The 14,891-nt window shown below is 42.2% G+C and overlaps 1 protein-coding gene across 1 annotated transcript in view; it reads right to left on the reverse strand.

Moving 5' to 3' along the window:
- Window positions 1–14,891, reverse strand: part of ACOXL (acyl-CoA oxidase like) — a gene marked incomplete at its 3' end in the record, with an annotated part of 382,726 nt that overhangs the window by 168,451 nt on the left and 199,384 nt on the right. Inside the window, 3 exon segments of the mRNA XM_082852053.1 lie at window positions 5,454–5,471; window positions 5,475–5,564; window positions 5,568–5,607. Of these exon segments, the coding sequence (XP_082708179.1) occupies window positions 5,454–5,471; window positions 5,475–5,564; window positions 5,568–5,607 (148 nt within the window).

A 14,891-nucleotide genomic window follows, 5' to 3' on the forward strand; every position in this document is an offset into this window, starting at 1 on the left:
GCACCCCTCACATGTCCTGGCCCTCAAGACAGGGAATATGTACCTAGTACACTGCTCCACACATAGAAAGAACTTAGAAACACTTAACAATGACTCTTAACCAACAGTCATTAAGGCAACGGAGTGACTGCATGAACATGAATTATGAAAGTTCCAGCCAGTGTTCATCTGAGAATCTGATTTTGGAAAAAATTTTCTTGTTTTGCATGAAATCTCATTGATCCCAGGCTTTATGCACAAAATGTGACAGACTTCGCTGAAAAGGTAGAGAGAGTTAGAAAAAATTTAAGCTGGGAAGCAAAGGAGTTAAAAGATGGAAATATAGTTCAATTCCAAAGTTCCCTTCTGTTTGCACTCTGTGTATATATCCACTTCACTGCTAAGGGCTACTTCTGCAACATTCAGGGGAGGCAGCGATTGCCAAGGCTCTTGTAGAAACAGCCAACCTAAGACTTTCTCATGACTTCCTGACACAGAGTGATGATGTTATTCAAATCGACCACCAAGTGCTATGGAAACACTGATTTATGAAGAGAAAAACTCTCAGAATCCAAAAGTTTCCATGGAACAGATTAAGAGCAGCAATGCTGGGATCGTGAACTCTCGCCCGGTCCAAACGCTGGAGGCTGCTGTTCAATGAGTTTTCCCCTCAGATCCAAGATGAGGCAGCAGCCAGCAAGAACTGATCATTTTCTATTAGTGTCTGTGCTTAGGAGATATTTAAAGGCCTTTATCTCTTTCCCACTTACAGATACATAATCTTAAATCCTAAAGGGCCAAATTAGTAGCGTTCCGGTGAAAACGGAATTATCAGATTTGGGTCTTAGCAGAAGCCACCCCACAGACTGAGCTAGAAAATACTTTCCCCTGAAAGCCCAGCTTCTTTTTATCACTGTGGACGCACTCTGCTGAGGTGCAGCTCTCAACTCTATATAGCAAGGCCCTTTTTTGATCTGTGAGTCCAGGCTGCGTTGTGAAAATTACAGTCTATGACCCACTAGCAGGTGATGAAATCAGCTTAATGCATCATGACTAGCTTTGCTTAAAATGACATAAAATTAAAAGAAAATACTAGAGCACTAGATCACAATAGTGAGATGAGTACTGTTTCATAAAATTTATCTTTTCAATTTTGTGTATATGTGTTTGTAAATACGGGGTGGTACTGAAAGTGTACCCTTTTCTATGGGTCACGGTCAAAAGAATTTGAAATCCAGTAGTCCTGCAACTATTAAGATTTTGTGTTCAACTCCTGGCAGAAGTGGGAACTAGTATAACCTTTGGTGACAATACAAATATCATTTAAATAATTGATCTCAAGGAAACGATCATAGGTATGTGGAAAAAAAGTTTGCTACTAAAATGCTGTCTATAGTGTCATTTGTAATAAAGAAAAATTTGACATACACTAAAGAGTTAGCTGAATAAAGTATGGTGCCTCTCCATGATAAATGGTACCAGCCGTCAAAACTTCACTGCAAAGAAATGATCGGAAGGGGTATCCATATCAACTCATAGATGAAAAGGAGAGGTTATAAAATTTTAAACACATACGTACACAGTGCATAGAACGAATACAGTGCAAATGATAGCAATCATCCCTGGGAAAGTATAATTGTGGGATTTATTTACTTTCTTCTTTGTGTCTTTGTAGTTTCAAAAATTTCTACGATGGATATGCACCACTTCTGTAATTGGTGAAAATAATACAAGAAATGTGATTTCAAATATGCTTTCCTCGGCAAAGAAGCTGCCTTCCACAGACATTGCTCACTTCAGGCAATAGTAACAAACATGAAAGTTAGCAGTCCAGGGAAACGGGATTTAAACAGGGTGTATGTTTAAAGTAGAGGCAAAAATTAGGTGCCAGATTAGTCATATCTTGATAAATTGTACAATGATTTTCCATCCCAGGGCTTCCCTGGTGGCACAGTGGTTGACAGTCCGCCTGCTGATGCAGGGGACACGGGTTCGCGCCCCGGTCCGGGAAGATCCCACATGCCGTGGAGCGGCTGGGCCCGTGAGCCATGGCCGCTGAGCCTGCGCGTCCGGAGCCTGTGCTCCGCAACGGGAGAGGCCACAACAGTGAGAGGCCCGCGTACCGCAAAAGCGAAAACAATGATTTTCCATCCCAGCCCTCTTCTCAAGTCCCTGTTTCCTAAACTACTCAACAAATGAGCCATCAGAATGGGTCTGTACAGGCTTTAGAGCCTGCTTCTGAATATGAGTAGCCTCAAGGCAATGCCCGTGTTCTTTGTCTCCAAATACTTAACAATAGAGTCAGATGTTTAAATAAAATGTTCAAGGTAAAAAGTAATAATAAAGCAAGGAAAGACCAAAGGGGCCAAGTTTTGTGGATTAATCTTAACTTCTAAGGGTAAGAAAGAAAAATGGAGGCACAGGGCAGTCATTTATTTAGTCAGTCCATCTGTCCATCAGTCCATCTGTCTGATGGACATCAGTCTGTCTATCAGTCTATCATTCAGTCTGTTTAGTCAGTCAACAGCTGCTTACTGATATTCCCCACTACAGTCAGAAGTAGGGTTGTGGTGATCAAAGACTTGGTCCCTGCCCTTTTGCAATAGGGAAGAACAAATCTGACTCCATATTGGATCTGTTCTTTCACTTTAACCTTTGTATTCTATTGCTTTTGCTACAAGTTAAGAATGTTGCTTACAGCCTGAAAATATACAGGATAGCCCATTCGCAAGGCTCTGACCTTTAAAGGTATAACACTTTCCCATTCAAATAAGAGATAAGAAGTTGCAGAACAGAGAATAACATTTGTCTTGTGGAAGGTTTACAGGAACTTCGTGACCTGAACTACAAGGACAGCTGCAAGAACAAAGGATTCTGACACCAAGAAGTTTGCAACAACTAACCACACTCCCTCCCATTTTAGTACAAAAGAAGCCTGAATTCTAACTCAAGTAAGATGGTTCTTTGGGACACGAGTCCACCATCTTCTCGGTCTGCTGGCTTTCTGAATAAAGTTGCCATTCCTCCCTTGCACCTTCACCTGAACCCCGCCCATGCCTGTCCCAGTGTCCCTAGATGCGCCACACACTCCCACACCTTCACCTGTGTGCAGGTATCCCTTTATCCAGCAGGTCCTCAGACCCCCATCTCGAAGCCTCTCGTTCATCCTCTAAATTGCTAAAATGACACTGCTCAGCGACTGCCCCCCGCCCCCCTCCAGATGTCACTGAGTCCTCCCAGCCCCAGCTGCTGCATAGGACCTGCCATACCAGTCTGGGTTCTGTATCCATCTTTACGATGGCAAGCAAAACAGACCATGTGGTATTTTTTTTTTCTCCAAATCCCCAGGGTAAGCACACCATAAAGATGTCAGCTGCTGCTTCCTGGGTTCACATGTGAAGCATTTTATGCTCATCATCTTGCATAACTTAATCCTCACAACCACTACAAAGGAGAGTTTATCCTCATTTTATATATGGGGAAAATGAGGCATAGTGAAGGGAAAAACTTTCCTGTGGTCACACCCAGGGTTGCTGGCTTCAAACCCAGTAAATGTGTGTTGAAATACATTTTTTTGAAGCAAGACCTACTTAGACCTACGGGCCGTGAAAGAGGTGGTTTTCAATACCATCTCGGGATCTCCCAGACATTTACACCTCACTCCTGGAGACCTCCTGCCTGCACAAGATGAGGTGTTTGTAAATATAACTTAGAACAATTAGAAGATGCTCATGCTTTCCTTTCAACAAATATTTATGTCTCTACAAATAGCCTTGGGCTAGGTGTTGGGTGGATATGGGGGTGGAGAGGAGAAGGGAAGGAACAGAAATGGAAATCAGGGCCCTCTGCATCCACTGCTGAGGAGCTACTGGGAAGCAAAGCCTCATGAGGCAGCAGTGCCCGGTGGGATTACAGGCCTGGCATCCAGCCTGGAAGAGCAGCCCTCCACGGTCAGGTTCTTTTCCATAGTATGGTGGGTGAAGGGGTCATTTCTGCATTGCTGGTCGGTGCGTGGCAACGAAGGAGGGCATGAGCGGGCAGGGCCACTGGATGGATGGAAACCAGCCCCTTGGCAGGGGCCTCACACGTGTCAGGTCACTCAAGGTCATTATAAGCCATCGCCCCCAGCCGCCTCAGAGGACCTGTACTCCTGGTCCAGCTGCGCCCCAGCGCCAGCTGTCACTTTATTCCCTATTCTCCTTCTTTTCCAGGCGGACCCGACATCATTCCCACTGGAAAAGCAAGCATGTCCCCCACCGTCACAGACACAGTACGCACGTCTGACCAACCAAGGTCCCCTTCACCACGTGCACATCCTTACTCAGCCACCGTGAGAGAAGTGAGCATGGTGACTCTCAGATGAAAGGACACAGGAGGCTCCCAGTCCCATCCTCACCGTTCATGTGGGAGAAACCTTGGGCTCTGCCGGTGGTGAAGGCCCAGCCCCTCCTCGCCCCGCCATGGACCCCGAATCTGATGCTCTGAGGCCGGGCTCTCCAGAAACGCATCCTCCCCTTTTATTCTCTACAACCACCCTGGACTTGCTCTTGACCCCTTCTCACTGAGGCTAAAATTCTTCAGCCTCCCCTTCAGGTTCAGAGCTACTGTTGTTAGGCAAATACTCAGTCAAGTTCAAGATGGAATTCAGGCCCAAGGCCCAAGAGGGGCTCCCTCCTCCCTGCTCTTCCTGCAGGGCCTGCTTCTGGCCCACAGGACGATGAGGCCACACAGCGCTGTCATCTGGGGCTGAACCTCAGATGCCATCAGAGCTGATGTCTGCAGCCGTGCAATGCCACAGAGTCACAGGTCCACAACCACATATCCCCCACATCCTGTCCTCAGAGACCCCACTTGGGTCCCCTTTCTCACCAGTGCTGGGCTCCCACAGGGATGCAGAGACTCTGGCATCCTGCATCACGCAGGCGCCTCCACTCTCAGGATTGAATAGAGCACAGATCCCAGCTGTCCTCAGACCCCCCTCGACTCGGCAAAGATTCATATTGGGGTTTCTCATACCTCACACCCCTCACTGCTCAAAATGGTCTGAGGGTTGGGCTGGGGACACTCTATACACTCTCTAAATGGTTGGCATATCCCCATTTGCCTCCTTCCCAGGGTAGAAACCCCTGGGGTCACTCCTGCCTTCTCCCCAAGGGATTTAAACACTGGAGCAGAGCTTTGATCATCTGACCCCCCACTGGCCCTTTCCTATACTCTCAACAACCACCACCACCAAGTTTCATGACCTTTACCGCGGGCCTCCACGGGCCAAGCATTTTACAAGCACGGTCTGCATCAGTCCTCACAGCATCCAAGAAGGTGGACATGCACAGGTGACAAAATTAAGTAATGCATCCAGGGTCACAAGGGCAGGAGGGAATTCCACCTGGTTCCAAATCCCACTGGCCACACGGTCAGCCCCCACACGTGTAACCATGCAGACCCTGCAGGACTGGGGGCCCGCGGGGGCTCACCAGGCCTCCGGTGCACTCTCAGCCGTCCTGCAGGTAGCCGATGTTCTCCCAGGTACTGTAGGCCTTCAGCCCTGCCACCAGCACCTGCAGCCGGTGACTGCCGACAAGCTCCTAACCTCGGAAGACGTCCTCGTCCAGAAGGATACCGGCATACCTGCGAGACAGAGACCCGTGATGGATGCAGTAGTGCCCCCAGCACATGTGCTCATAAGCTTTTGTCTGGGTTTTGGTTTCGGGGTGCTCCTAAAATTCATTTTCCCTTTTCTTTTCCGAAAGAGTTTCTGTAAAATCGGTATGTTTTCTTTTCTTACATATTTGGTTGTTTCACCAGTAATGCCAGACAAAGCTATTCAGGTTTTCTGTTTCTTTCTGTGCCATTTTTGGTACTATGTATCTTTCAAGAAATTTGTCAATTTCATATGTTGTCAAATATATTGGCATTACATTGACATTACATCAATAACAATAATAACAATGATATTTAATTTTATTTATCCTTTCAGTGTCTGTAGGATCTATAGTGATGCCTTCTCTTTTATTCTAGATACTGATAATTTGTGTCTTTTTCTGGATCATTCTAGCTAAAGATCTTTCAATTTTATTTATTGAAAGAAAAAAACAGTTTTGGGCTTAATTATTTTTTTTCCATTCTTTGACCATTTCTTATTTCATTGATTTCTGCTCTCATTTTTATTATTTACTCTACTTTCTTTGTGCTTAACTTGTTCCTCTTTTTCTAGCTTCTTAAACTAGAAATTTACACCACTGGCTTTAGCCTTTTCTTCTTTTCTAATGTAAGCATTTAAAGGTATACGTTTTTCTCTGAGCACTGCATTAGTTGCTTACCACAAATTTTGATATGTTGTGTTTCATTTTATTCTAAATATTTTCTAATTTCCCTGTGATTTCTTCTTTGACCTATGAATTATGTGTGTTCTTTAGTTTCCTAATATGTAAAGATTATTCCAGATATTTTTCTGTTATTAATTCTTAATTTAATTTCATTCTAATCAGAGAACATATTTTGTATGATTTCAATCATTATAAATCCACATGGTCTGTCTTGATAAATGTTCTATGTGCACTTCAAAAGAATATGTATTCTGGGGAGCTTCAAGATGGCAGAGGAGTAAGACGTGGAGGTCACCTTCCTCCCCACAACTACATCATAAATACATCTACACGTGGAACAACTCGTACAGAACACCTACAGAACGCTGGCAGAAGACCTCAGGCCTCCCAAAAGGCAAGAAACTCCCCACGTACCTGGGTAGGGCAAAAGAAAAAGAAAAAACAGAGACAAAGAATAGGGTTGGGACCTGCACCAGTGGGAGGGAGTTGTGAAGGAGGAAAGGTTTCCACACACTAGGAAGCCCCTTCGCAGGCGGAGACTGCGGGAGGTGGAGGGGGAAAGCTTCGGAGCTGCGGAGGAGAGCGCAGCCACAGGGGTGCAGAGGGCAAAGCGGAGAGATTCCCGCACAGAGGATCGGTGCCGACCAGCACTCACCAGCCCGAGAAGCTTGTCTGCTCACCCGCCAGGGCGGGCGGTGGCTGGGAGCTGAGGCTCGGGCTTTGGTTGGAGCACAGGGAAAGGACTGGGGTTGGCGGCGTGAACACAGCCTGCAGGGGATTGGGGCACCACGGCTAGCCGGGAGGGAGTTGGGGAAAAGTCTGGAGCTGCCGAAGAGGCAAGAGACTTTTTCTTCCCTCTTTGTTTCCTGGTGCGCGAGGAGAGGGGATTAAGAGAGCTGCTTAAAGGAGCTCCAGAGACGGGCGCGAGCCGCGGCTAACAGCGCGGACCCCAGAGCCGGGCATGAGACGCTAAGGCTGCTGCTGCCGCCACCAAGGAGCCTGTGTGCAAGCACAGGTCACTATCCACACCCCCCTTCTGGGGAGCCTGTGCAGCCCACCACTGCCAGGGTCCTGGGAACCAGGGACAACTTCCCCAGGAGAACGCACAGAGCGCCTCAAGCTGGTGCAACGTCACGCCGGCCTCTGCCGCCGCAGGCCCGCCCCGCACTCCGTGCCCCTCCCTCCCCCCCGGCCTGAGTGAGCCAGAGTCCCCAAAGCAGCTGCTCCTTTAACCCCGTCCTGTCTGAGCGAAGAACAGACGCCCTCCAGCGACCTACACGCAGAGGCGGGGCCAAATCCAAAGCTGAGCCCCTGGGAGCCGTGAGAACAAAGAAGAGGAAGGGAAATCTCTCCCAGCAGCCGCAGGAGCAGCGGATTAAAGCTCCACAATCAACTTGATGTACCTGCATCTGTGGAATACATGAATAGACAATGAATCATCCCAAATTGAGGAGGTGGACTTTGGGAGCAATGATATATATATATTTTTCCCTTTTTCTCTTTCTGTGAGTGTGTATGTGTATGCTTCTGTGTGAGATTTTGTCTGTATAGTTTTGTTTTTACCATTTGTCCAACCGTTCTATCAGTCCCTTTTTCTTCCTCTTTTTTATACTATAGTTTTTGGCACTTCTTACCATTGGAGGATTTGTTTTTTGGTTTGGTTGCTCTCTTCTTTCCTCCTTTCTTTCTTTTTCTTTACCTTTTAAATTTTTTAAATAATTATTTTAACAACTTTTATTTTTTCTTCCTTTCTTTCTCTGTCTCTGTCTCTCTGTCTCTCTGTCTCTCTCTCTCTCTCTCCCCCTCCCTCTCTCTCTGTCTCTCTGTCTCTCTGTCTCTGTCTCTCTCTCTCTCTCTCTCTCGTTCTTTATTTCTTTATTTCTGCCTTTTATTCTGAGCCATGTGGATGACAGGCTCTTTGTGATCCAGCCAGGCATCAGGGCTGTGCCTCTGAGGTGGGAGAGCCAAGTTCAGAACACTGATCCACAACAGACCTCCCAGCTCCATGTAATATCAAACGGCTAAAATCTCCCAGAGATCTCCATCTCAACGCCAAGCCCCAGCTCCACTCAACGACCAGCAAGCTACAGTGCTGGACACCCTATGCCAAACAACTAGCAAGACAGGAACACAACCCCACCCATTAGCAGACAGGCTGCATAAAATCATACTAAGGCCACAGACACCCCAAAACACACCACCAGACGTGGACCTGCCCACCAGAAAGACAGGATCCAGCCTCATCCACCAGAACACAGGCACTAGGCCCCTCCACCAGGAAGCCTACACAACCCACTGAACCAACCTTAGCCACTGGGGGCAGACACCAAAAACAATAGGAACGATGAACGTGCAGCCTGCGAAAAGGAGACCCCAAACACAGTAAGATAAGCAAAATGAGAAGACAGAGAAACACACAGCAGATGAAGGAGCAAGGTAAAAACCCACCAGACCTAACAAATGAAGAAGAAATAGGCAGTCTACCTGAAAAAGAATTCAGAATACTGACAGTAAAAATGATCCAAAGTCTTGGAAATAGAATGGAGAAAATAAAACAAACGTTTAACAAGGACCTAGAAGAACTAAATAGCAAACTGACAGTGATGAACAACGCAATAAATGAAATTAAACATTCTCTGGAAGGATCAATAGCAGAATAACTGAGGCAGAAGAATGGATAAGTGACCTGGAAGATAAAATAGTGGAAATAACTACTGCAGAGCAGAATAAAGAAAAAAGAATGAGAAGAACTGAGGACAGTCTCAGAGACCTCTGGGACAACATTAAACGCACCAACATTCGAATTATAAGGGTCCCAGAAGAAGAAGAGAAAAAGAAAGGGACTGAGAAAACATTTGAAGAGATTATAGTTGAAAACTTCCCTATTATGGGAGAGGATATAGTTAATCAAGACCAGGAAGCACAGAAAGTCCCATACAGGATAAATCCAAGGAGAAACACGCCAAGACACATATTAATCAAACTGTCAAAAATTAAATACAAAGAAAAAACATTAAAAGCAGCAAGGGAAAAACAACAAATAACACACAAGGGAATCCCCATAAGGTTAACAGCTGATCTTTCAGCAGAAGCTCTGCAAGCCAGGACGGAGTGGCAGGACATATTTAAAGAGATGAAGGGGCAAAACCTACAACCAAGATTACTCTACCCAAAAAGAATCTCATTCAGATTTGACAGAGAAATTAAAACCTTACAGACAAGCAAAAGCCAAGAGAATTCAGCACCACCAAACCAGCTTTACAACAAATGCTAAAGGAACTTCTCTAGGCATGGAACACAAGAGAAGGAAAAGACCTGCAATAACAAACCCAAAACAATTAAGAAAATGGGAATAGGAACATACATATCCATAATTACCTTAATTGTAAATGGATTAAATTCTCCACCAAGAGACATAGACCGGCTGAATGGATACAATAACAAGACCCATATATACGCTGTCTACAAGAGACCCACTTCAGACCTAGGGACACATACAGACTGAAAGTAAGGGGATGGAAAAAGATATTCCAAGCAAATGGAAATCAAAAGAAAGCTGGAGTAGCATTCTCATATCAGACAAAATAGATTTTAAAATAAAGACTATTACAAGAGACAAAGAAGGACACTACATAATGAACAAGGGATCAATCCAACAAGAAGATGTAACAATTGTAAATATTTATGCACCCAACATAGGAGCAACTCAATACATAAGGCAAATAGTAACAGCCATAAAAGGGGAAATCCACAGTAACACAATCATAGTAGAGGACTTTAACACCCCACTCTCACCAATGGACAGAACATCCAAAATGAAAATAAATAAGGAAACACAAGCTTTAAATGACACATTAAAAAAGATGGACTTAATTGATATTTAAAGGATATTCCATCAAAAAACAACAGAATACACTTTCTTCTCAAGTGCTCATGGAACATTCTCCAGGATAGATCATATCTTGGGTCACAAATCAAGCCTTCTTAAATTTAAGAAAATTGAAATCATATCAAGTATCCTTTCTGACCACAATGCTATGAGACTAGATATCAATTACAGGAAAAACTCTGTAAAAAATACAAACACATGGAGGCTAAACAATACACTACTTAATAACCAAGAGATCACTGAAGAAATCAAAGAGGAAATCAAAACATACCTAGAAACAAATGACAATGAAAACACGATGACCCAACACCTATGGAATGCAGCAAAAGCAGTTCTAAGAGGGAAGTTTATAGCAATACAATCCTACCTTAAGAAACAAGCAACATCTCAAATAAACAACCTGACCTTACACCTAAAGCAATTACAGAAAGGAGAACAAAAAACACCAAAGTTAGCAGAAGGAAAGAAATCATAAAGATCAGATCAGAAATAAATGAAAAAGAAATGAAGGAAACGATAGCAAAGATCAATAAACTAAAAGCTGGTTCTTTGAGAAGATAAACAAAATTGATAAACCATTAGCCAGAGTAGTCAAGAAAAAAAGGGAGATGACTCAAATCAATAGAATTAGAAATGAAGAAGAAGTAATGACTGACATTGCAGAAATACAAAGGATCGTGAGAGATTACTACAAGCAACTCTATACCAATAAAATGGACACCCTGGAAGAAATGGACAAATTCTTAGAAATGCACAACGTTCTGAGACTGAACCAGGAAGAAATAGAAAATATGAACAGACCAATCACAGGCACTGAAATTGAAACTGTGATTAAAAATCTTCCAACAAACAAAAGCCCAGGACCAGATGGCTTCACAGGCAATTTTATCATTTAGAGAAGAGATAACACCTATCCTTCTCAAACTCTTCCAAAATATAGCAGAGGAAGGAACACTCCAAAACTCATTCTACGAGGCCACCATCTCCCTGATACCAAAACCAGACAAAGAGGTCACAAAGAAAGATAACTACAGGCCAATATCACTGATGAACATAGATGCAAAAATCCTCAACAAAATACTAGCCAACAGAATCCAACAGCACATTAAAAGGATCATACACCATGATCAAGTGGGGTTTATCCCAGGAATGCAAGGATTCTTCAATATACGCAAATCAATCAATGTGATACACCATATTAGCAACTTGAAGGAGAAAAACCATATGATCATCTCAATAGATGCAGAGAAAGCTTGTGACAAAATTCAACACTGATTTATGATAAAACCCCTCCAGAAAGTAGGCATAGAGGGAACTTACCTCAACATAATAAAGGCCATATATGACAAACCCACAGCCAACATCGTCCTCAATGGTGAAAAAACCATTTCCACTAAGATCAGGAACAAGACAAGGTTGCCCAATCTCACCACTATTATTCAACATAGTTTTGGAAGTTTCAGCCACAGCAATCAGAGAAGAAAAAGAAACAAAAGGAATCCAAATCAGAAAAAAAGAAGTAACGCTGTCACTGTTTGCAGATGACAGATACTATACATAAAGAATCCTAAAGATGCTACCAGAAAACTACTAGAGATAATCAATGAATTTGGTAAAGTAGCAGGATATAAAATGCATAAAAATCTCTTGCATTCCTATACACTAATGATGAAAAATCTGAAAGTGAAATTAAGAAAACACTCCCATTTACCATTGCAACAAAAAGAATAAAATATCTAGGAATAAACCCACCTAAAGAGACAAAAGTCCTCTATGCAGAAAATTATAAGACACTAATGAAAGAAATTAAAGATGATACAAACAGATGGAGAGATATATCGTGTTCTTGGATTGGAAGAATCAACATTGTGAAAATGACTATACTACCCAAAGTGATCTACAGATTCAATGCAATCCCTATCAAACTACCAATGGCATTTTTCAGAGAACTAGAACAAAAAAAATTCCCAATCTGTATGGAAACACAAAAGACCCCGAATAGCCAAAGCAATCTTGAGAAAGAAAAACGGAGCTGGAGGAATCAGGCTCCCTGACTTCAGACTATACTACAAAGCTACAGTAATCAAGACAATATGGTACTGGCACAAAAACAGAAAGATAGATCAATGGAACAGGATAGAAAGCCCAGACATAAACTCATGCACATATCGTCACTTTATCTTTGATAAAGGAGGCAAGAATATACAGTGGAGAAAAGACAGCCTCTTCAATAAGTGGTGCTGGGAAAACTGGACAGCTACATGAAAAAGAGTGAAATTAGAACACTCCCTAACACCATACACAAAAAGAAACTCAAAATGGATTAAAGACCTCAATGTAAGGCCAGACACTATCAAACTCTTAGAAGAAAACATAGGCAGAACACTCTATGACATAAATCACAGCAAGATCCTTTTTGACCCACATCCTAGAGAAATGGAAATAAAAAAAAAATAAACAAATGGGACCTAATGAAACTTAAAAGCTTTTGCACAGCAAGGGAAACCATAAACAAGACGAAAAGACAACGCTCAGAATGGGATAAGATATCTGCAAATGAAGCAACTGACAAAGGATTCATCTCCAAAATTTAAAAGCAGCTCATGCAGCTCAATATCAAAAAAAAAAAAACAAACAACGCAATCCAAAAACGGGCAAAAGACCTAAATAGACATTTCTCCCAAGAAGATATACAGATTGCCAACAAACACATGAAAGAATACTCAGCATCATTAATCTTTAGAGAAATACAAATCAAAACTACAATGAGATATTCTGACACCAATCAGAATGGGCATCAACAAAATATCTAGAAACAATCAATGCTGGAGAGGGTGTCGAGAAAAGGGAACCCTCTTGCACTGTTGGTGGGAATGTAAATTGATACAGCCACCATGGAGAACAGTATGGAGGTTTCTTAAAAACTAAAAATAGAACTACCATACGACCCAGCAATCCCACTCTTGGGTAAATACCCTGAGAAAACCATAATTCAAAAAGAGTCATGTACCACAATGTTCATTGCAGCTCTATTTACAATAGCCAGGACATGGAAGCAACCTAAGTGTCCATCGACAGATGAATGGATAAAGAAGATGTGGCACATATATGCAATGGAATATTACTCAGCCATAAAAAGAAACAAAATTGAGCTATTTGTAATGAGGTAGATGGACCTAGAGTCTGTCATACAGAGTGAAGTAAGTCAGAAAGGGAAAAACAAATACCATATGCTAACACATATATATGGAATCTAAAAAAAAAAAGTTTCTGAAGTACCTAGGGGCAGGACTAGAATAAAGACGCAGACGTAGAGAATGGACTTGAGGACACGGGGAGGGGGAAGGGTAAGCTGAGACAAAGTGAGAGTGGCATTGACATATATACACTACCAAATGGAAAATAGACAGCTAGTGGGAAGCAGCCGCATAGCACAGGGAGATCAGCTCGGTGCTTTGTGATCTCCTAGAGAGGTAGGATAGGGAGGTAGGGAGGGAGACACAAGAGGGAAGGGATATGGGGGTATATGTATACATATAGCTGATTCACTTTGTTATACAGCAGAAACTAACATGACATTGTAAAGCAATTACACTCCAATAAAGATGTTAAAAAAAAAAGAATGTGTATTCTGCTCTTGCTGGGTAGAGTTTTCAATAAATCTCATTACGTCAAGTTTGTTAGTGATGTTGTTCATATGATTTATATCATTACTGGTCTTCTGTCTATTATATCAATTTCTCAGAGAAAAGGACTGATGTCTGTAACTATAATTTAGGATTTGTTAATTTTTCCTTTCAGTACTTTCCATTTTTGCTTCATGTATTTTGATGCTATTTCGTGGAATCCATACACTTTTAGATTGTTACGTCTTCTTGATGAGTAGACTGCTTTATCATTATGAAGTGATCTTCTATATCTCCGGTAATATTCCTTCTTCTGAAGTCTATCTAATATTAGTATAGCCACTCCAACTCTTTTATGGTTAATGTTTGCAGGTATAAATTTTTTATTCTCATACTTTTAACCTCTCTGTCTTTAATTTTAAGTGGGTTTCTTGTAGACAGCATCTAGTTCAGTCTTAATTTATCATATCTAACAATTTGAAAATAGGAGTGTTTAAATCATTTACACTCAGTGTAATTATTAATGCGGTTGAGTTTTAAACTATTATCTTGCAATTTTTCCCCTATTTATCCCATATGTTCTTTTCCCTGTGCTCCTGTCTTCTCTTAATTGAATAATCTTTAGTATTGCATTGCTGGATTTTAAACTGTGTTACTAATTTTTTTCCAGCAATTTTTCTGTGGCCTAAAACTTGCATCTTTAACTGACCACATTTTCCCCTCACATACTGTTATACCACATCAGAGATAATATAAGAACCTTACAACAATATATAATTCGTTTTCATTCTGCCATCCATGATGTCACTGTTGAGACAAAAATATATTCTACATGTTATAAATTTTATTGCTATCTTTGCTTTAAACTAACAATTTATCTTTTTTTCCTTATCAACATTACTGAGGATTGATTTATTCCCAACAGACTTCATTATTCAAAGTGCACCATGTAGAGAGTTTTGACAACTCTATGCACCCATGAGAACACCACCACAATCAAGCTACAGAATATTTCTAACGATTTTCAGAAAATTCCTCATCCCTTTTTGCAAACCATCCCTTCCTCCACCC

The sequence above is a fragment of the Leucopleurus acutus genome (genome assembly GCF_964270905.1).
Source record: "Leucopleurus acutus genome assembly, chromosome: 12".
Taxonomy (NCBI): Eukaryota; Metazoa; Chordata; class Mammalia; order Artiodactyla; family Delphinidae; genus Leucopleurus; species Leucopleurus acutus.